This window comes from Oncorhynchus masou, chromosome 32 (assembly GCF_036934945.1).
Source record: "Oncorhynchus masou masou isolate Uvic2021 chromosome 32, UVic_Omas_1.1, whole genome shotgun sequence".
Classification (NCBI taxonomy): domain Eukaryota; kingdom Metazoa; phylum Chordata; class Actinopteri; order Salmoniformes; family Salmonidae; genus Oncorhynchus; species Oncorhynchus masou.
Genome location: NC_088243.1, coordinates 11632158 through 11655478, shown reverse-complemented (window position 1 = coordinate 11655478; position 23321 = coordinate 11632158). Strand labels below are relative to the sequence as shown.

Sequence of the window (23321 nt, the reverse complement as noted above, 5' to 3'; positions counted from 1 at the left end):
CAAATTATATTTAAGAGGAAAATGTTGTTTTTTTTTAAATATAAACTCGGCAAAAAAAGAAACATATTTTTCTGGACCCTGTCTTTCAAAGATAATTCGTAAAAATCCAAATAACTTCACAGATCTTCATTGGAAAGGGTTTAAAAACTGTTTCCCGTGCTTGTTCAATGAACCATAAACAATTAATGAACATGCACCTGTGAAACGGTTGTGAATACACTAATAGCTTACAGACGGTAGGCAATTAAGGTCACAGTTATGAAAACGTAGGACACTAAAGAGGCCTTTCTACTGACTCTGAAAAACACCAAAACAAAGATGCCCAGGGTCCCTGCTCATCTGCATGTATGTGCCTTAGGTATGCTGCAAGGAGGCATGAGGACTGCAGATGTGGCCAAGGCAATAAATTGCAATGTCCGTACCACAAGACGCCTAAGACAGCGCTACAGGGAGACAGGACAGACAGCTGATCGTCCTCGCAGTGGCAGACCACATGTAACAACACCTGCACCGGATCGGTACATCCGAACATCACACCTGCGGGACAGGTTCAGGATGGCAACAACAACTGCCTGAGTTACACCAGGAATGCACAATCTCTCCATCAGTGCTCAGACTGTCCGAAATAGGCTGAGAGAGGCTGGACTGAGGGCTTTTAGGCCTGTTGTAGTGCAGGTCCTCACCAGACATCAACGGCAACAACGTCGCCTACGGGCACAAACCCACTGTCGCTGGACCAGACAGGACTGGCAACAAGTGCTCTTCACTGACAAGTTGTGGTTTTGTCTCACCGGGGGTGATGGTCGGATTCGCGTTTATCATCGAAGTAATGAGCGTTACACCGAGGCCTGTACTCTGGAGCAGGATTGATTTGGAGGTGGAGTGTCCGTCATGGACTGAGGCGGCGTGTCACAGCATCATCGGACTGAGCTTGTTGTCATTGCAGGCATTCTCAATGCTGTGCGTTACAGGGAAGACATCCTCCTCCCTCATGTGGTATCCTTCCTGCTGGCTCATCCTGACATGACCCTCCAGCATGATAATGCCACCAGCCATACTGCTCGTTCTGTGTGTGATTTCCTGCAAGACAGGAATGACAGTGTTCTGCCAAGGCCAGCGAAGAGCCCGGATCTCAATCTCATTGAGCACGTCTGGGACCTGTTGGATCATCGGTGAGGGCTAGGGCCATTCTCCCCAGAAATGTTCGGGAACTTGCAGGTGCCTTGGTGGAAGAGTGGGGTAACATCTCACAGCAAGAACTGGCAGTCCATGAGGAGGAGATGCCCTGCAGTAGTTAATGCAGCTACATAAAATACTGAGTGTTACCTTTGATTTTAACCCCCTCTTTGTTCAGGGACACATTATTCCATTTCAGTTAGTCACATGTCTGTGGAACTTGTTCAGTTTATGTCTCAGTTGTTGAACCTTGTTATGTTCATACAAATATTTACACTGAAAATAAATGCAGTTGACAGTGAAAATACTTTTCTTTTTTAGCTGAGTTTATATATTTATATATTTTTTATGTTTAGCTCACATAATATACATTAAAAGTATGCATTAATGTGTCTGTAATATAATCCATGTGGCAAAAACTAATGAATAAATTAATTTCTATAGCTTCCTAAATATTTTTCACAACAGTGGGGGATTGCCAAAATGAAGGTATGGTGGCTTCAACATAGAGACCCTTGTTTTCATCTAGTGTATATATAAATCATTCGTTGCCAAACTGTTTGAGCTGAAACTTGGCTCTCCTTTAATCCCGGTTGCCATGTAGGTTACATTGGGCGCGTTCCAGGTCGTTTTAAATTGTCGTCGTGATGTGCGGATCATCAGCTCTCACAGAGCCTGGAGAGGTGTTTATAATAATTATCCGCTTAAGGATCAGACACTTTTTTTCAATTTTCGCCTGAAATTACATATCAAATCTAACTTCCTGTAGCTCAGGACCTGAAGCAAGGATATGCATATTATTGATACCATTTGAAAGGAAGCACTTTGAGGTTTGTGGAAATGTGAAATTAATTTAGGAGAATATAACACATTAGATCTGGTAAAAGATAATACAAAGAAAAAACATGCATTTTTTTAGTACCACTATCTTTGAAATGCAAGAGAAAGGCCATCATGTATTATTCCAGCCCAGGTGCAATTTTGATTTTGGCCACTAGATGACAGCAGTGTATGTGAAACGTTTTAGACTGATTCAATGAACCATTGCATATCTGTTCAAAATGTTGCATCAAGACTGCCAAAATGTGCCTAATTAGTTTATTAGTACATTTTCAAGTTCATAATTGTGCACTCTTCTTAAACAATAGCTACTGTAAATTGGACAGTGCAGATAGATTAGCAAGAATTTAAGCTTTCTGCCCATAACAGATATGTCTATGTCCTAGGAATTTATTTTGTTACTTAAAACCTCATGCTAATCACATTAGCCTATGTTAGCTCAACCGTCATGCGGGGGGGGGGGGTCTCTACCGATCCTGTAGAGATTTTAAGATCTCAGGAAACACGTCAGTATGAAGGATGTGGCGATTCTCTAAGATCCCCAGTGTGAATACGATAATGATGACCTGGTACGCAAACAAAACATGCAATTTTCAGAGAAAAATCAGTTGATTAGAAATAAAAAATATCAAATATCAATGTTGATCTCAACAGATCAGTCAACAGATGAAGATATTTTTCGAGCAATAATCGGAAATCATTTTGCAACAAAAACATACATGTGTTTTTAATAGCATTGTTGTAACGATTTTGTTGGTGGAAGAAGGTGAAGAGGACCAAAGTACAGCGTGGTACGTATCCATAATACTTTTAATCAAAAATAAATATACAAACAAAAACAACAAAACGATAAACGAACAGTTCTGACAGGTGCAACAAACACTAACCAGAAAATAACTACCCACACCACACAGGGGGTACAAGGCTACCTAAGTATGGTTCTCAATCAGAGACAATGAAAGACAGCTGCCTCTTATTGGGAACCATACCAGGCCAAACACAGAAATACAAAACATAGAACAAAACATAGAATGCCCATCCCAACTCATGCCCTGACCAAACTAAAATAGAGACATAACATAGGAACTAAGGTCAGGACGTGACAGTACCCCCTCCCTAAAGGTGCGGACTCCGGCCGCAAAACTTAAACCCATAGGGGAGGGTCTGGGTGGGCATCTGTCCGTGGTGGCGGCTCTGGAGCGGGACGTGGACCCCACTCCACCTCAGTCTTGGCCCACTTAGGTGGCGCCTCTGGAGCGGGGACCCTCGCAGGGGGCCCCGGACTGAAGACCCTCATAGAGGGCGCCACTGGACTGAGGGGCGCCTCTGGACTGAGGGGCTGCGATTCTGGCAGCTCTGGAGTGAAGGGCGACTTTGGCAGCTCCGGAGTGAAGAGCGGCTCTGGCAGCTCCTGACTGACGGGCGGCTCTGGCAGCTCCTGACAGACGGGCGGCTCTGGCAGCTCCTGACTGACGGGCGGCTCTGGCAGCTCCTGACAGACGGGCGGCTCTGGCAGCTCCTGACTGACTGACGGCTCTGGCAGCTCCTTACTGACGGCTCTGGCAGCTCCTTACTGACGGCTCTGGCAGCTCCTTACTGACGGCTCTGGCAGCTCCTTACTGACGGCTCTGGCAGCTCCTTACTGACGGCTCTGGCAGCTCCTTACTGACGGCTCTGGCAGCTCCTTACTGACGGCTCTGGCAGCTCCTTACTGACGGCTCTGGCAGCTCCTGACTGAAGGGCGGCTCTGGCAAGTCCTGACTGACGGGCGGCTCTGGCAGCTCCGGACAGGAGGGAGAACTTGGAGGAAGGAGACGAAGAGACAGCCTGGTCCTTGGAGGAGGCACAGGATAGACCGGGCCATGGAGGCGCACTGGAGGTCTCGAACTAAGGGCCTGCACAACTAGTCCTGGCTGGATGGTGATTTTAGCCCGGCACGTGCAGACACACGGGAGGCCCAGTGCGCAGAGCCGGCGCAGGATATCCTGGCCAGAGGAGACACACTGGTTGTCTGGAGGGCAGGGCTGGCACCATCCGCCCTGGCTGGATCCTCACCCTAGCCCGGCAGATGCGGAGGGCTGGGTTATAGCGCACCGGGCTAAGAACAAGTACTGGAGACACCGTGCGCTCCATCTCATAACACGGTGCCTGACCAGTACGCCACGGTAAGCACAGGGAGTTGGCTCAGGTCTCCAACCTGACTCTGCCACACTCCCCGTGTGCTCCCCCCAAAACATTTTTTGGGGCTGCCTCTTGGGCTTTCTTGCCAGCCGTGTTTGTGTCGCCAACTCCATTCTCCGGTACCCCTCCTCGCACTGTTCTAGAGAATCCCAGGCGGGCTCTGGCACTCTCCCTGGGTCGACCGACCACCTCTCTATCTCCTCCCAGGTTGTCTCATACTCCAGATAGCGCTGCTCACCTGTCCAGGAGTCCCTTTCACCACACTGCTTGGTCCTTTGGTGGTGGGTAGTTCTGTAACGATTTTCATTGGTGGAAGAAGGTGAAGAGGACCAAATTGCAGCGTGGTACATATCCATAATACTTCATCAAGGCAAAGGGTGACAACTTTGAAGAAGTATTTTATATATTTTTTATTTGTTTAACACTTTTTTGGTTACTACATGATTCCATATGTGTTATTTCATAGTTTTCATGTCTTCACTATTATTCTACAATGTAGTAAATAAATAGTAAAAATAAAGAAAAGCCCTTGAATGAGTAGGTGTGTGCAAACTTTTGACTGGTACTGTATATTTTCCCAGGCGGCATATGTGACATCATAAGGTGCATTCCTCTTGAAAGGTGTGGATGACACTGTCATATGTGGGAGGAGGAGTCTGTGTGGGCAGGATTCCTTTAAGACTGCTGTTACACAACCAGAAAGATTTCCGTTGGGGTTGAGCTGGCATGAGGGAGGCAGTATCTGCTGCTGATAAATTGGTGGCAGTAGTGTCATGAAGGGGCAAGGTATCCTGGTTGGTACCAATAGCGGAAACTTTGCTTTCATGCTTCCTGCCCCTCTCTCTAGTTAAAAAACATTTGCTGGCGCTTTGCTTATCTGTGTGGGACAGAACTCTGGGAAACAAGGTAGCTTCCTCTGACAGAACTCTTGGAAACAAGGCTGCTTTCTCTGACAGAACTCTGGGAAACAAGGCTGCTTCCTCTGACAGAACTCTTGGAAACAAGGCTGCTTTCTCTGACAGAACTCTGGGAAACAAGGCTGCCTCCTCTGACAGAACTCTTGGAAACAAGGCTGCTTTCTCTGACAGAACTCTTGGAAACAAGGCTGCTTTCTCTGACAGAACTCTTGGAAACAAGGCTGCTTTCTCTGACAGAACTCTGGGAAACAAGGCTGCTTTCTCTGACAGAACTCTTGGAAACAAGGCTGCTTTCTCTGACAGAACTCTTGGAAACAAGGCTGCTTCCTCTGACAGAACTCTTGGAAACAAGGCTGCTTTCTCTGACAGAACTCTGGGAAACAAGGCTGCTTCCTCTGACAGAACTCTGGGAAACAAGGCTGCTTTCTCTGACAGAACTCTGGGAAACAAGGCTGCTTCCTCTAACAGAACTCTTGGAAACAAGGCTGCTTTCTCTGACAGAACTCTGGGAAACAAGGCTGCTTCCTCTAACAGAACTCTTGGAAACAAGGCTGCTTTCTCTGACAGAACTCTGGGAAACAAGGCTGTTTCCTCTGACAGAACTCTGGGAAACAAGGCTGCTTTCTCTGACAGAACTCTGGGAAACAAGGCTGCTTTCTCTGACAGAACTCTTGGAAACAAGGCTGCTTTCTCTGACAGAACTCTTGGAAACAAGGCTGCTTCCTCTGACAGAACTCTTGGAAACAAGGCTGCTTTCTCTGACAGAACTCTGGGAAACAAGGCTGCTTCTTCTGACAGAACTCTGGGAAACAAGACTGCTTCCTCTGACAGAACTCTGGGAAACAAGGCTGCTTTCTCTGACAGAACTCTGGGAAACAAGGCTGCTTCCTCTGACAGAACTCTGGGAAACAAGGCTGCTTCATTTACATTTACATTTACATTTAAGTCATTTAGCAGACGCTCTTATCCAGAGCGACTTACAAATCGGTGAATTCACCTTCTGACATCCAGTGGAACAGCCACTTTACAATAGTGCATCTAAATCATTAAGGGGGAGGGGGGTGAGAAGGATTACTTATCCTATCCTAGGTATTCCTTGAAGAGGTGGGGTTTCAGGTGTCTCCGGAAGGTGGTGATTGACTCCGCTGTCCTGGCGTCGTGAGGGAGTTTGTTCCACCATTGGGGGGCCAGAGCAGCGAACAGTTTTGACTGGGCTGAGCGGGAACTGTACTTCCTCAGTGGTAGGGAGGCGAGCAGGCCAGAGGTGGATGAACGCAGTGCCCTTGTTTGGGTGTAGGGCCTGATCAGAGCCTGGAGGTACTGCGGTGCCGTTCCCCTCACAGCTCCGTAGGCAAGCACCATGGTCTTGTAGCGGATGCGAGCTTCAACTGGAAGCCAGTGGAGAGAGCGGAGGAGCGGGGTGACGTGAGAGAACTTGGGAAGGTTGAACACCAGACGGGCTGCGGCGTTCTGGATGAGTTGTAGGGGTTTGATGGCACAGGCAGGGAGCCCAGCCAACAGCGAGTTGCAGTAATCCAGACGGGAGATGACAAGTGCCTGGATTAGGACCTGCGCCGCTTCCTGTGTGAGGCAGGGGCGTACTCTGCGGATGTTGTAGAGCATGAACCTACAGGAACGGGCCACCGCCTTGATGTTAGTTGAGAACGACAGGGTGTTGTCCAGGATCACGCCAAGGTTCTTAGCGCTCTGGGAGGAGGAAACAATGGAGTTGTCAACCGTGATGGCGAGATCATGGAACGGGCAGTCCTTCCCCGGGAGGAAGAGCAGCTCCGTCTTGCCGAGGTTCAGCTTGAGGTGGTGATCCGTCATCCACACTGATATGTCTGCCAGACATGCAGAGATGCGATTCGCCACCTGGTCATCAGAAGGGGGAAAGGAGAAGATTAATTGTGTGTCGTCTGCATAGCAATGATAGGAGAGACCATGTGAGGTTATGACAGAGCCAAGTGACTTGGTGTATAGCGAGAATAGGAGAGGGCCTAGAACAGAGCCCTGGGGGACACCAGTGGTGAGAACGCGTGGCGAGGAGAAAGATTCTCGCCACGCCACCTGGTAGGAGCGACCTGTCAGGTAGGACGCAATCCAAGCGTGGGCCGCGCCGGAGATGCCCAACTCGGAGAGGGTGGAGAGGAGGATCTGATGGTTCACAGTGTCGAAGGCAGCCGATAGGTCTAGAAGGATGAGAGCAGAGGAGAGAGAGTTAGCTTTAGCAGTGCGGAGCGCCTCCGTGATACAGAGAAGAGCAGTCTCAGTTGAATGACTAGTCTTGAAACCTGACTGATTTGGATCAAGAAGGTCATTCTGAGAGAGATAGCGGGAGAGCTGGCCAAGGACGGCACGTTCAAGAGTTTTGGAGAGAAAAGAAAGAAGGGATACTGGTCTGTAGTTGTTGACATCGGAGGGATCGAGTGTAGGTTTTTTCAGAAGTGGTGCAACTCTCGCTCTCTTGAAGACGGAAGGGACGTAGCCAGCGGTCAGGGATGAGTTGATGAGCGAGGTGAGGTAAGGGAGAAGGTCTCCGGAAATGGTCTGGAGAAGAGAGGAGGGGATAGGGTCAAGCGGGCAGGTTGTTGGGCGGCCGGCCGTCACAAGAAGCGAGATTTCATCTGGAGAGAGAGGGGAGAAAGAGGTCAGAGCACAGGGCTTCCTCTGACAGAACTCTGGGAAACAAGGCTGCTTTCTCTGACAGAGCTCTGGGAAACAAGGCTGCTTCCTCTGACAGAACTCTGGGAAACAAGACTGCTTCCTCTGACAGAACTCTGGGAAACAAGGCTGCTTTCTCTGACAGAACTCTGGGAAACAAGGCTGCTTCCTCGGACAGAACTCTGGGAAACAAGGCTGCTTTCTCTGACAGAACTCTGGGAAACAAGGTTGCTTCTTCTGACCTAATTTCCTCTTGTGAACAATGTCCTCTTGGCTCCATTATTCAAATATGGTGATTTACTTGTATGGCAACTATGTGATTTTCAGATCAAGAGCCTTTTTGATGTTCTATAAAGTGCTGCAAATGTATATTGTAATGTATAGGGATAGGGACTAGGTATACAGTGTGCTGGGATTTACTTAAATTGTTGTGCTAATCCCACTTCCCTAAACTCTAAGCCCTGCCTTGCTTCAGTGGTTCTCATGTAGGCTGCAATAATCTATGGGCGCTGTCACTGAATTGCTGATATGAAGTGGTTGCCTAGAATCTAGATGTCAAATAGACATTGCTGAATAAAAGTATATTGTAGCTAATTACTTGGCCTACCAAGACACACTGTGTAGTTAGCACTGTGCCCACGTACATTGACTCTGTACAGGAACGCCCTTTATATAGCCACACTACTGTTATTTATTGTTTATTGTTGCTCCTTAATTATTAGTTATATTTTTAAATTGTATTTCTTATTTTTTTTCTTATAACCGCATTGTTGGTTAAAGGGCTTGTAAATAAGGTCTACTACACCTGTTGTATTCGGGGCACGTGACAAATAAAATGTGATTTGTTTTTATTTGACAGACCTACTGTAGACCCATACAGTAAGGCAGACAAACTATACATTACTTCAAGGAACCAGAAGATGGCAGTGAAGTCCAATGATAGATTTACATTAAAAAAACATATGCTTATGAAACATCTAATTGTGGGAAAGAGAAGCTAAAGCTGAAAGTATAAGATGATATAAACAGTACATGACTAACATATTTGTTGCATAAGAAAATGTATACATGTCAATGTACACATGCCAATGGTTGAATGAAGCAATAACATGTTTCTAACTCCACCCTATTTTTGTGACATCCACACACTCACATTCACAGGCATCATCACTGGACACCAATATAATGTCAATAAACTGTAAAGGAAACCCACTGTGCACACATTGGTTGAGTCAAAGTTGTTTCGACGTAATTTATATACCAACGAGGGATATAAATTGAATTGATGTTTGTGCCCAGTGAGAAGGCCGGTTCCAATTCGACATGGCGCGGAAAGCGTAACTTTAGCGCGAGGATCAGATTATCACTTTTTTTATAACAAGAAACTACAAGGAACTGAAAGTGTATCGAATATTTCTACAATGTTGCACATTCGAAACTATTGCTACAAACACTTGGGAGACCGCTACAACGTTTGATTGTTACCATTGGCAACATAGTAAAACCTACACTTCCTGCCTAAATTTGAGGCTGCAGGATTGGCTGCGGAATTGAGCCTAGTGGTAAAAAACGGTTAAACACTGTATTTAGTGCAACGTTTCATAGTTACATTTCTTTGACAAGATACATCAATTTGTATCAATTTGTTTTACTAATGTTTTACTAGTACTACAACTGCGTAGTCTATGTTCCTTTTTTTGTTTTGTTATTTCACCAAATGAGGGAAGGCATATTTCTCGTATAGCCTATATCTAATGGATGCAATAGCGCGAGACAAGAACTTCTAATAGAGCCGACATTGAAGTGAGTGACTATACAAAGTCTTTGTTGTTTGAAGTGTGTCTCAAAATGATTTTTTTTTTTTACAATTTAGGCTTACAGTAGACTTCATGTCACTTTTTCGTAGTATTTTCTGATGGCAGGATTTCGGTCCTATTTCATTTATACTGTATGCACTAGGGCTTTTTGGTAATAATGCATTTTAAGCACATTTCTAAAGGCTTATGAGCTATGTATTGCTAATTTGTTTATTTGATATTCATCTAATAGTACATGCTTGACAGGGTCTTCAGAAAGTATTCACACCCCTTGACTTATTCCCCATTTAGTTGTATTACAGCCTGAATTCAAAAATAGATGATATTTTTACAGATTTATTTTCTCACCCATCTAAACACAATACCCATAATGACAAAGTGATTAGAAATGTTTTGCAAATTTATTGAAAATGAAATACAGAAATATCAAATTCACATAAGTTTAAGTTTTTAAGTTTTTATTTTCACCTTTATTTAACCAGGTCGGCCAGTTGAGAACAAGTTCTCATTTACAACTGCGACCTGGCCAAGATAAAGCAATAAGTATTCACACCCCTAAGTCAATACTTAGTAGAGTCGCCTTTGGCAGTGATTACAGCTGTGCGTCTTTCTGGGGAAGTCTATAAGAACTTTGCACACCTGAATTGTGCAACATTTGCCCATTATTCTTTTTAAAATTCTTCAAGCTCTGTCAAGTTGGTTGTTGATCATTGCTAGACAGCCATTTTCAAGTATTGCCAAAGATTTTCAAGCCGATTTAGGTCTAAACTGTACCTAGGCCACCCAGGAACATTCAATGTCGTCTTGGTAAGTAACTCCAGTGTATATTTGGTTTTCTGCTTTTTTATTTTATCTATCTACCAATAGGTGCCCTTCTTTGCGAGGCATTGGAAAACCTCCACGGTATTTGTGGTTGAATGTGTGTTTGAAATTCAGTGCTCGACTGAGGGACCTTACAGAAAATTGTGAGGTACTGATATGAAGTAGTCGTTCACAAATCATGTTAAACACTATAAATGCACACAGAGTGAGTCCATGAAGCGTTTTATGTGACTTGTTATATAAATCTTTACTCCAGAACTTATTTAGGCTTGCCATAACAAAGGGGTTGAATATTTATTGACTCAAGACATTTCAGCTTTTAATTTTTAATTCATTTGTACAAATTTTCAAAAACATAATTCCACTTTGACATTGTGGGTTATTATGTGTAGGACAGTGACACACAATGTTAAATTCAGGTTGTAACACAACCAAATGTGGAAAAAAGTCAAGGGGTGTGAATACTTTCAGAAGGTGCTGTAGTTGTCACTTTTAAAGAAAAACACACTGACTGGCACACCTGTCGTCTCTCTCCTCTCTAGACATTGAATGGAAGGACGACTGGGTAGCAGAACTGCTCATCCCCCTATCTGAAACCTGAGATTCGAGTGGACCCCTCTGCTGCTTGAGAGAGAGAGAGAGAGAGAGAGAGAGAGACAGAGAGAGAGAGAGAGAGAGAGTGTGAAAGAAAGAAAGAAAGACAGAGACTAAGCGAGACAGAGAGAGAGATAAGACAACGAGAGAGAGAGAGAGAGAAAGGGAGAGAGACAGAGACACAAAGAGACATACATAGAGACAGAACGAGAGATAAGACAGAGAGAGAGAGACAAAGAGACACAGAGAGACAGAGAGATACAGTCAGAGAGAGAGAGAGAGAGACACAGAGAGAGGGAGAGAGAGAGACAGAGAGAGAGGGAGAGAGACAAAGACACAGTCAGAGAGAGAGAGACAGAGAGAGAGAGAGACAAAGAGACACAGAGAGACAGTGAGATACACAGTCAGAGAGAGAGAGAGACAGAGAGAGAGAGAGACAGAGAGAGAGAGAGAGAGAGAGACAGAGAGAGAGACGGAGAGAGAGACAGAGAGAGAAATGAAATTCCACAGTGTGCCATCACAGCAGCAAGATTTGTGACCTGTTGCCACGAGAAAAGAGCAACCAGTGAAGAACACGCACCATTGTAAATACAACCCATATCTATGCTTATTTATTTTATCTTGAAACTTCTGTATGTGTGATGTCTACTGTTAATTTCACTTTATATATTATCTACCTTACTTGCTTTGGCAATGTTAACACATGTTTCCCATGCCAATAAAGCCCTTGAATTGAATTGAATTGAGAGAGACAGAGAGAGACAGAGAGAGACAGAGAGATACACAGTCAGAGAGAGAGAGAGAGAGACAGAGAGAGAGAGAGAGAGAGACAGAGAGAGACAGAGAGATACACAGTCAGAGAGAGGAGGGGCATGAGGTTTGCCCTTCTCAGAAAAGTAACGTGTTGTCTTGTCTGCATCAGTGTATTACCTACTGTGATCCAGTCCAGTAGCAGAGAAACGACATGGCCTCACCATGGAAGTCCGGAAGAAACCCCAAGGACATTGCCAACGTGATGCAAAAACTGCAAGGTAGATCTCATTCAATTGGGTTCTATTGGGCTACTGATACCTTGGATGCATACGAAATGGCACCCTATTCCCTGGCTTACATAGTGCACTACTTTACATTTGGCCAGAGCTCTGACCAAACATAGTCCACTATATAGGGTATAGGATGCAATTTTAGACAAACCTTCTGTATATGTACTGTATGTATGCTGTGCCGCCTTGCTATTATTCTGATTCAAAACCTTGGCTCTGTGCCCACATGTCTGGAGTTTGTTCAATACCTTGGCTCTGTGCCCACATGTCTGGTGTTTGTTCAATACCTTGGCTCTGTGCCCACATGACTGGAGTTTGTTTAATACCATGGCTATGTGTCCGTATGTCTGGAGTTTGTTCAATAATTTGGCTCTGTGCCTGAACGTTTGGAGTTTGCCACGTTCCCCTGCATGGTAGAATGAACAATGCAGACTCTCCCAGACACACATATACAGACAAAGTTATTGTACTCTGTTCTATTCTACTCTACTCTATTCTATTCTATTCCACTATACTCTATTCTACTTTATTCTATTATATTCTATTTTACTCTATTCTATTATCTTCCACTCTATTCTATTCTACTCTATTCTATTCTACTATATTCTACTCTATTCTATTCTACTCTATTCTATTCTACTCTACTTTATTCTATTCTACTCTATTCTAGTCTACTCTATTCTACTCTATTCTAGTCTACTCTATTCTACTCTACTCTATTCTACTCTATTCTATGTTCTACTCTATGCTATTCTACTCTATTCTATTCTACTCTTTTATACTCTACTCTATTATACTCTATTCTATATTCTACTTTATTCTACTCTATTCTACTCTATTCTATTATACTCTACTCTATTCTATTATACTCTACTATATGTTATTCTACTCTATTCTACTCTATTCTATATTCTACTCTATTCTACTCTATTCTATTCTACTCTATTCTACTCTATTCTATATTCTTATTCTACTGTATTCTACTCTATTCTATTTTACTCTATTCTATTCTACTCTATTCTATTCTATTGCACTATATTCTATTCTATTCTATTCTACTTTACTAAATTATATTCTATTCTACTCTATTCTATTAAATTCTACTCTATTCTATTCTATTATAATCTATTCTATTCTACTCTACTCTACTCTACTCTATTCTACTCTACTCTATTCTATTATTTCTACTATATTCTATAAGGTGAATTCACCAATTTGTAAGTCGCTCTGGATAAGAGCGTCTGCCAAATGACTTAAATGTAAATGTAAATGTATTCCACTATGTTCTATTCTATTCTACTTTATTCTATTCTATTCTACTTTATTATATTATATTACATTCTACTCTACTCTATTCTACTCTATTCTACACTATTCTATTCTACACTATTCTACTCTACTCTATTCTATTCTATTCTACTGAATTCTATTCTACTCTACTCTATTCTACTGTATTCTACTCTACTCTATTTTATATTCTACTATATTCTTTTCTACTCTACTCTATTCTATTATTCTCTCCTCTATTCTATTCTATTCTATTATATTCTACTCTATTCTATTATATTCTACTCTATTCTATTCTATTCTACTCTATTTTATTATATTCTATTCGGACACAACTCAAACAATATGCTGGGGCAGGTTCATTAAGCAGTACACACAAAACACCAGTCTCAACATGAACAGTGAAGAGGCGACTCCGGAATGCTGGCCTTCTAGGCAGAGTTCCTCTGTCCAGTGTCTGTGTTCTTTTTCCCATCTTAATCTTTTCTTTTTATTGGCCAGTCTGAGAAATGGCTTTTTCTTTGAAACTCTGCCTAGAAGGTCAACATCCCGGATTCTCCTTTTCACTGTTGACATTGAGACTGGTGTTTTGCAGGTACTATTTAATGAAGCTGCCAGTTGAGGACTTGTGAGGCATTTGTTTCTCAAACCAGACACACTAATGTACTTGTCCTCTTGCTCAGTTGTGCACCGGGCCTTCACTCCTCTTTCTATTCTGGTTAGAGCCAGTTTGAGCTGTTCTGTGAAGGGTACACAGCACTGTATGAGATCTTCAGTTTCTTGGAAATTTCTCGCATGGAATAGCCTTCATTTCTCAGAACAAAAATAGACTGACGAGTTTCAGAAGAAAGTGCTTTGTTTCTGGCCATTTTGAGCCTGTAATTGAACCTACCAATGCTGATGCTCCAGATACACAACTAGTCTAAAGAAGGCCAGTTTTATTGTTTCTTTAATTAGGACAACAGTTTTTAGCAATTATGCTAACATAATTGCAAAAGGGTTTTCTAATAATCAATTAGCCTTTTAAAATGATAAACTTGTATTAGCTAACACAACGTGCCATTGGAACACAGGAGTGATGGTTGCGGATAATGGGCCTCTGTTTACCTATGCAGATATTCCATTAAAAATCTGTCATTTCCAGCCACAATAGTCATTTCCAACATTAACAATGTCTACACTGTATTTCTGATGAATTTTATGTTATTTTAATGGACAAAAAAAAGCTTTTCTTTCAAAAACAAGGACATTTCTAAGTGACCCCAAACTTTTGAACGGTAGTGTATATTATTTTAAATATATATTTTTAAATATCTTCCTTCTCTATTATTTTCCACTAACCCTACCACCCCTTCCCTAATTGGAGTAAACTAATGGACAACAACACTTAGGCTTCTATGTCCATCTTATACATACTATATACATTTTGTGGACACAGTGTATTTTAAATTATATGTTTTTTTATATATTTGTCTTTAGTCCCACCCTTCAGCTACCCTCAACCCCTCCCATCTATCTATCCAGTTTTGACTTCTCATTGCCATACATGTTCCAAATGTGCTGTGCTTTTTCACATAGCTCCTACAGATTGTAAATTAAAGATACATTTTTTTTGCTAAGAGTAATATTTATTATTGATCGATTGACTATGACTTTTCAAATCACCCAGAAAACAATGTCTTGTTTGTAATGGCCTTGTGTGCACTGCCACTGAAGTGCTGCCTGGGGGATTGGCTATGGCAGTCTTATTACATTGCAGAGAATGACCCCTATTCATTCATCCCAAAACAGTGAATAAGGAACCTCTTGTGTTTTCTTGTTGTTGTAGTCTTTTTGGGAACTAAAGTTAAAATAATTGATAATTTCATTAAGGTAACTGATGAGGTGCATTTAGAGAATTCCTGCAATAGAAGGAGTGGTCATCGAGCTACAAAGAGAAGCATTGTTGTAGTTTGTCCTTAGATAAATGTAAAAAAAAATATATATATATAGTGCAATAATATAGTGCAATAAGAATGTATTCTCAGAAATGTGGCATTTGGTTTCCAGAGCCATATATTACACATGGTTGGTGACATTGATATAAAACACCATATCCTGTTTGCTCTAAACCACACAAAATGTTCACGACACTTCCTCACTATGTATACTGAACAAAAATATAAACGCAACATGCAACAATTTCCATGATTCTACTGAGTTACAGTTTATATAAGTACATCAGTCAATTTAGATCAATTCATTAGGCCCTAATCTATGGATTTCACATGACTGGGCAGGAGCGCATTGGCCCACCCACTTTGGAGCAAGGCCCACCCACCGGGGAGCCAGGCCCAGCCAATCAGAATGAGCTATTCCCCACAAAAAGGCTTTATTACAGACATAAATACTCGTCAGTTTCATCAGCTGTCCGGGTGGCTGGTCTCAGAGGATCCCGCAGGTGAAGAAGCCGGATGTGGAGGTCCTGGGCTGACGTGGTCTGACGTTATGAGGCCGGTTGGACGAACTGCCAAATTATTTAAAAGGATGTTGGCGGTGGCTTATGGTAGAGAAATTAACATTGAATTATCTGGCAACAGCTTTGGTGGACATTCCCGCAGTCAGCATGTCAATTGCACGCTCCCTCAAAACTTGAGATATCTGTGCCATTGTGTTGTGTGAAACTGCACATTTTATAGTGGCCTTTTATTGTCCCCAGCACAAGGTGCATCTGTGTAATGATCATGTTGTTTAATAAGCTTCTTGATATGCCACACCTGTCAGGTGGATGGATTATCTTGGCAAAGAAGAAATGCTCAGTAACAGGGATGTAAACTAATTTGTGCACCAAATTTGAGAGAAATAAACTTTTTTCAGGCATCTCACACTTTGGTTGCCATGGAGCCCAACACTTGCTGCAATGGAGCAATCATAGCTTGCTATTACTATTTGTTATCTGAATTTATTGATCAGCATTAAATACAGTTTGTAGGAGTTTGTTTTGTTGTTACTGTGTTGTTGTTGTTACATGCTTAAGTACAAGTGTTTGTCGGTCCGATATGACATGACTCAAGAATAATCCTAATTCAGCTCTGCTGCGTCGGTTGAAGGTTCTTAATATGGTTCCTCCTCTGCTCTTAAAGTTCTTTGGAGAACTCTTGCTCGATAAATAGTTAAGTGGGGGGTGTTGTGTCATCTATGGTTCTTCAGAATTCTAAAAGGTTCTTGTTGTGTCATCTACGGTTCTTCAGAATTCTAAAAGGTTCTTGTTGTGTCATCTACGGTTCTTCAGAATTCTAAAAGGTTCTTGTTGTGTCATCTACGGTTCTTCAGAATTCTAAAAGGTTCTTGAAATGTATGAAAGCCTGCAGACGTGTCTCTTTCATATCACACAGCAAATTGGCCAGTGTTACCTAATGTTTATTTTTCAGTATAACATTTTGAGTGTTGATTAAAGATTTAAATTAACACTCTAAATAGTTCAATTAAAACTCAGTGGTGTAGAATAACCTCAGTGTTGGTGTTAATAACCAGAGTTGAACCAAAACCCTGCCCATCTGTCATTATCATATTTCTCAGCACGCTCTATTGCAGGTTGATTTTTAGAATCTTTTGTTTCAATATCTTTGTTTTTGCATCTACATTGATTGAGTCATTAATCTTATGAGACTCAAATATAAATAATATACATCTTACTAAACTGATCCAATCTGTTACTTGGACTTATTTCACCCATTACTGGAATGGTTGTTCCAGTTCATATGCTTTAGGTAGTCTCATTTAGGTAGTCTCATTTAGGTAGTCTCATTTAGGTAGTCTCATTTAGGTAGCCTCATTTAGGTAGCCTCATTTAGGTAGTCTCATTTAGGTAGTCTCATTTAGGTAGTCTCATTTAGGTAGTCCCATTTAGGTAGCCTCATTTAGGTAGCCTCATTTAGGTAGCCTCATTTAGGTAGTCTCATTTAGGTAGTCTCATTTAGGTAGTCTCATTTAGGTAGCCTCATTTAGGTAGTCTCATTTAGGTAGCCTCATTTAGGTAGCCTCATTTAGGTAGCCTCATTTAGGTAGCCTCATTTAGGTAGCCTCATTTAGGTAGTCTCATTTAGGTAGTCTCATTTAGGTAGCCTCATTTAGGTAGTCTCATTTAGGTAGTCTCATTTAGGTAGCCTCATTTAGGTAGCCTCATTTAGGTAGTCTCATTTAGGTAGTCTCATTTAGGTAGTGTGTGACTTGCAGACCTGATATGGCCTGTAAAACCATGAGTTTCACGTCACTGTATTAGGGTAAAACTTGGCCACGGTTTCCCAAACTCGGTCCTCCAAGGAGTGCACATGTTGTTCTTTGCCCTAGCACTACACAGCTGATTCAAATTGTTAACTAATCATCCAGCTTTGATCATTTGAATCAGCTCTGTATTGTTAGGGCAAAAACCCCACGTTCACCCCTTGGGGTCCTGAGGACCAACTCTGGGAAATGCTGAACTAGGCCCACAAAATAAGGCCTTATGAAATAATGTACAGTATTGTCTTAAAGAATTTCATTTGAATGATAACACAATCACTTAGGATCTCATTTGGTGAAGGCCACAGGACTAAAAATTAATGAATGCACCAACCATGTTTTTGTCACTAACAAGCATAGTCATGGGTGGTACTGGTAACTCAAAGGGCACCCTGGGAAATATGCAAATAAGGCTCAACACCTTATTTCCGTAAAATAAGGTGATGAGTGTGTGTGGTTCTTCAAAGAACCATCCCTTTTAAGGTTCTTCAGAGAACCTCAAATGGTTCCCCTATGGCATCGCTCTGAAGAACCTTATTTGGTTCTAACTGGAACCCTTATTTTTAAGAGTGTATCAAAGCCAATCTTCAAATGAGAAATGTTTCTGCTCGCTGAAATGGAAATCTATCCTAGGACAGAGAACAGATCAATACAGGATAGTCTTTCCGTTGGTGTCCCCCCCTGTCACAATGGCATCAGGTCATCACCAACATCCTCTGATAGGGGCAATCCCTGAATTGAGAGTCTAGGTTTTCAGCTTGCACCTTCACCTGTGGGAGTTTTGTCCATAGAAATTCTAAATCCATCCCTGAATTGAGAGTCTGTGGTCCAAATTATCTTCCTATCCCTTCCCCTTGGCCCCAACCCTTGGATGTTTGCAGATCTGAAGGGTCAAAAGCAGTGTAGTGATGGAACTCACAGGTCTGCAAACATCAAAGTGTTCTGGGTTAGGAGAAAGGGGAAGGCGTAGGGAGTGTATTGGGACCGAATTTCAGCTCGTAACCTGCACCACTTGTGGATGTTTTGTCACTCTGATAGTAGGCGGATGTGTGTGTGGCTCGTTACCATAGTTACTGTGTTATGAAACATCTCTGTCTGTTTGTACCACTTCTGTCTATTTCTATATCTATTCGTTGTGTGTGTAGCTTGTTACCATAGTTACTGTGCTATGAAACACATGTGTGGTTGTGCCACAACTTTCTGATAACCAACTTCCTGCTCTTTAAGAGGATGTTTTCCTGGGCGTCAACTTTAGCTATTTCTAATCTTTGTCAAATGTTGAAGCGATGAGTGCCACAATAGGCCAGAACACCTGCCATTTGAGTGGAGGGTAATGTAATCATCACAACATTTTTAGATAGAAATTCTATCTTAAACTATACAGGACAGTAGTTGCTGAGATGTAAAGTGCAAGGTTTGGTATTTTTATTCATTCATTTTTGTGAATAAATCATCATCTTTGAGAAAGACGTGATGGTGACTGAACACTAAAATGTTATTAAAGGCTAAATGTAGTTGTAAAACTTTTTCCTGTGTGCATGTGTGTGTGAGCGTGCATGTTTCAGTGCCCGTGTGTGCATGTGTGTGTGAGCGTGCATGTTTCAGTGCCCGTGTGTGCATGTGTGTGTGAGCGTGCATGTTTCAGTGCCCGTGTGTGCATGTGTGTGTGAGCGTGCATGTTTCAGTGCCCGTGTGTGCATGTGTGTGTGAGCGTGCATGTTTCAGTGCCCGTGTGTGCATGTGTGTGTGAGCGTGCATGTTTCAGTGCCCGTGTGTGCATGTGTGTGTGAGCGTGCATGTTTCAGTGCCCGTGTGTGCATGTGTGTGTGTGAGCGTGCATGTTTCAGTGCCCGTGTGTGCATGTGTGTGTGTGAGCGTGCATGTTTCAGTGCCCGTGTGTGCATGTGTGTGTGAGCGTGCATGTTTCAGTGCCCGTGTGTGCATGTGTGTGTGAGCGTGCATGTTTCAGTGCCCGTGTGTGCATGTGTGTGTGAGCGTGCATGTTTCAGTGCCCGTGTGTGCATGTGTGTGTGTGAGCGTGCATGTTTCAGTGCCCGTGTGTGCATGTGTGTGTGAGCGTGCATGTTTCAGTGCCCGTGTGTGCATGTGTGTGTGAGCGTGCATGTTTCAGTGCCCGTGTGTGCATGTGTGTGTGAGCGTGCATGTTTCAGTGCCCGTGTGTGCATGTGTGTGTGAGCGTGCATGTTTCAGTGCCCGTGTGTGCATGTGTGTGTGAGCGTGCATGTTTCAGTGCCCATGTGTGCATGTGTGTGTGAGCGTGCATGTTTCAGTGCCCGTGTGTGCATGTGTGTATGAGCGTGCATGTTTCAGTGCCCATGTGTGCATGTGTGTGTGAGCGTGCATGTTTCAGTGCCCGTGTGTGCATGTGTGTATGAGCGTGCATGTTTCAGTGCCCATGTGTGCATGTGTGTTTGTGTTGAAACCTTACTCTCAAACTCTTTACTTAGGCATGCCCAAGCTTGAACTGGGCATGTGCTAACTACGTTTAGCCAATGACAACCTAGTGTGTGTACATCTTACCAAACAGTTGGTATATGTTTGACATCCACTGGAATGCTTGAGTATTTGACAGGTAAACTCAACAGTGAACAAACCCTATTCATGTAGGCTAGATTTACGGAAGTGACACAAGATGTGGCTCCTCTTTGCATCTGTTTGCTGCTCCTTCCTCTTTTCCTGAATTTCTATTCATAATATTTTAAGCCCCTCATATTTGTTAGAACAGTGGAGATTTTTAGCATGTAAATCTTGGTGGGGCAAAAACAATAATAAGTGGAATGCATGCCAGCAAAGCCACTACACAACACAACACTAAACAATACATTCATTTCACTATAACGGTGACAAACGGTGCCCACAAACTGTTAGGGCCTACATAAAGCTGTCCCAACAGTAGTCCCAACATCTTATGACTGCTACACCTCTGTCAGCAAAACATTATATATATTTAATATTATATATATTTAATATATATATATATATATATATATATATACATACATATATACATATCTTTTAAAAATACATCTCCTTTATTATTTTCCGCTAACCCTACCACCCCTCCCCTAATTGGAGTAAACTAATGAACAACTAATGATTGTGTTGCGTATCAGTTCTTAAACCTTGTGCCATGGAATCGGTACATCAAACTATTTTGCAATCTATATTGTGCAGTGTTAAATTTTTTGGTCCTTAAATGAAACTGGTATATTTTTTGATTTGTCAACATATTTCTTTAACCAATTTTGGTCTATAATGCAAGGCCGACAGACAAGTTCCTTACCTTTTGCCTCTTCCACTTGCCTCTTCCATTTTTGCGGTAATGCTGCAATTAGTTGGTTGTAATTTTGGGTAGAGCAGACATTTCCATATATTTTTGTTAGCTGCATGTGTGACATCACTCCACCAGTCCTAGAGAACCAGTTCGAATTTAAGTATAACGTTTGTAAGACTGAAGCCTTTAGTGAGAGGTCTAATACTTAAATATTTAATCATTTCTGCCCCCCCAAAATTAATTTTCATTATAGAAATAGGCCCTTTTCATTTAGTCTGGCTTGACATTCCAAATAAAATGGTAAATTCTTTGCTCATATAATTTAAAAAACAGGTCGCTAGGTGTAGGCAAGACCATACGCAAATAGGTAAACTGGGGTATGACTAAAGAGTTAATCATGGTGATTTTTTGAATGTATTTTTTAGTGTGATCCAATACACAATATAATTAACTTGTCATAATTTGGTTGTAATCCAGAGAGGTTTGAAAAATTATCTAGATCCTCTATGAGGCTGTGGAGGGATCCAAATTGTGGATTTGAAAGAAAATATTAATCATCAGCGTACAATGACGCCGAGAGTGGACAACCTTGTTTAACTCCTCTTGACAGTTTTAAACAGTTTAAAACTTTCTGATAAGTAGCCATTATTTACTATTTTACACATAGGGTTACTATACATAACTTTAACCCATTTTATAAGAGATTTGCCCAAATTGATATATTCCAGGCATTTATATATAAACTCCAGTCGTACAGTACTTTATCAAATGCCCATTCAAAGTCAGCTATGACTCTTTGTGTACTTTTAAGGGCCAGCCGTGCTGCCCTGTTCTGCGCCAACTGCAATTTTCCTAAATCCCTCTTTGTGGCAACTGACCACACAGCTGAACAGGACCTGCCTTGTTGATAGTGTTGTTAAGAAGGCAGAGCAGTGCTTTATTATGGGCAGACTCTTAGCTACTGTTGTATCAATATGTTTTGACCATGACAGTTTACAATCCAGGGTTAGACCAAGCAGTTTAGTCACCCCAACTTCTACATTATTCATTACGAGATGTAGTTGAGGTTTAGGGTTTAGTGAATGATTTATCCCAAATAGAATGCTTTTAGTTTTGAAAATATGTAGGACTAACATATTCCTTATGTATGTAGCTGACATGTATAGTGTTGAGTCATCAACATACATAGACCCACTGGCTTTACTCAAAACATGTCGTTAGTAAAGATTGAAAAAAAGGGGCCTAAACAGCTACTCTGGGGAATTCCTGATTCGACCTGGATTATGTTTGAGAGGTGTCCACTTGATACTCCCCATCCCGGATCCGGGATCGTGAATAAAGCCTCAGGCTCATTAGCATAACGCAACGTTAACGATTTCTGAAAATCGCAAATAAAATGAAAATAATGCGCCTGCTCTCAAGCTTAGCCTTTTCTTAACAACACTGTCATCTCAGATTTTCAAAATATGCTTTTGAACCATAGCAAATCACTAATTTGTGTAAGAGTATGCTAAACTAGCTTAGCATTTTGAGTAGCATTTAGCACACAACATTTTCACAAAAACCAGATAACCAAATAAATAAAATCATTTACCTTTGAATAGCGTCGGATGTTTTCAATGAGGAGACTCTCAGTTACATAGCAAATGTTCAGTTTTTCCTGAAAGAATCTTTGTGTAGGAGAAATCGCTCCGTTTTGTACATCACATTTGGCTACCGAAACGAACCGAAAATTCAGTCACCAAAACGTCAAACTTTTTCCGAATTAACTCCATAATATCGACCGAAACATGGCAAACGTTTGGAATCAATCCTCAAGGTGTTTTTCACATATCTCTTCATTGATATGCAGTTCGTGGAAGCCTGCTTTCCCCTCAGAATCGCATGGAAAAATACCAGCAGCTGAAAAAGACGCACCAATTTCGACGGAGGACACCGGGCGGACACCTGGAAAATGTAGTCTCTTATGGTCAATCTTCCAATGATATGCCTACAAATACGTCACAATGCTGCAGACACCTTGGGGAAACGACAGAAAGGGCAGGCTCATTCCTCTCGCATTCACAGGCATATAAGGAGACAATGGAAAACGGAGCCTCAAAAATCCTGCTGGTTTCCTGGTTGCCGTTTCATCTTGGTTTTGCCTGTAGCTCCCGTTCTAGGGCACCCACAGACAATATCTTTGCAGTTCAGAGTGTTTTCTTTCCAAAGCTATCAATTATATGCATAGTCGAGCATCTTTTTGTGACAAAATATCTTGTTTAAAATGGGAACGTTTTTCATCCAAAAATGAAATAGCGCCCCCAGAGTTTCAAGAGGTTAAAGAACATCCTCTGTGTTCTGTTAGACAAGTAACTCTTTATCCACATTACAGCAGGTGGTGTAAAGCCATAACACACACGTTTTTCCAGCAGCAGACTATAAT

At 42.1% G+C, this 23321-nt stretch overlaps 1 protein-coding gene across 1 annotated transcript in view; it reads left to right on the top strand.

The window, feature by feature from the left end:
- Positions 1–9071: 9071 nt before the first annotated feature.
- Positions 9072–23321, top strand: part of LOC135525576 (nesprin-1-like) — a 223133-nt gene continuing 208883 nt past the window's right edge. Inside the window, exons 1-3 of the mRNA XM_064953273.1 lie at positions 9072–9581; positions 10960–11595; positions 11934–12042. Coding sequence (XP_064809345.1) covers positions 11976–12042 — 67 coding nt within the window. The 5' untranslated portion in view covers positions 9072–9581; positions 10960–11595; positions 11934–11975. The remainder of the gene's footprint in view (positions 9582–10959; positions 11596–11933; positions 12043–23321) is intronic.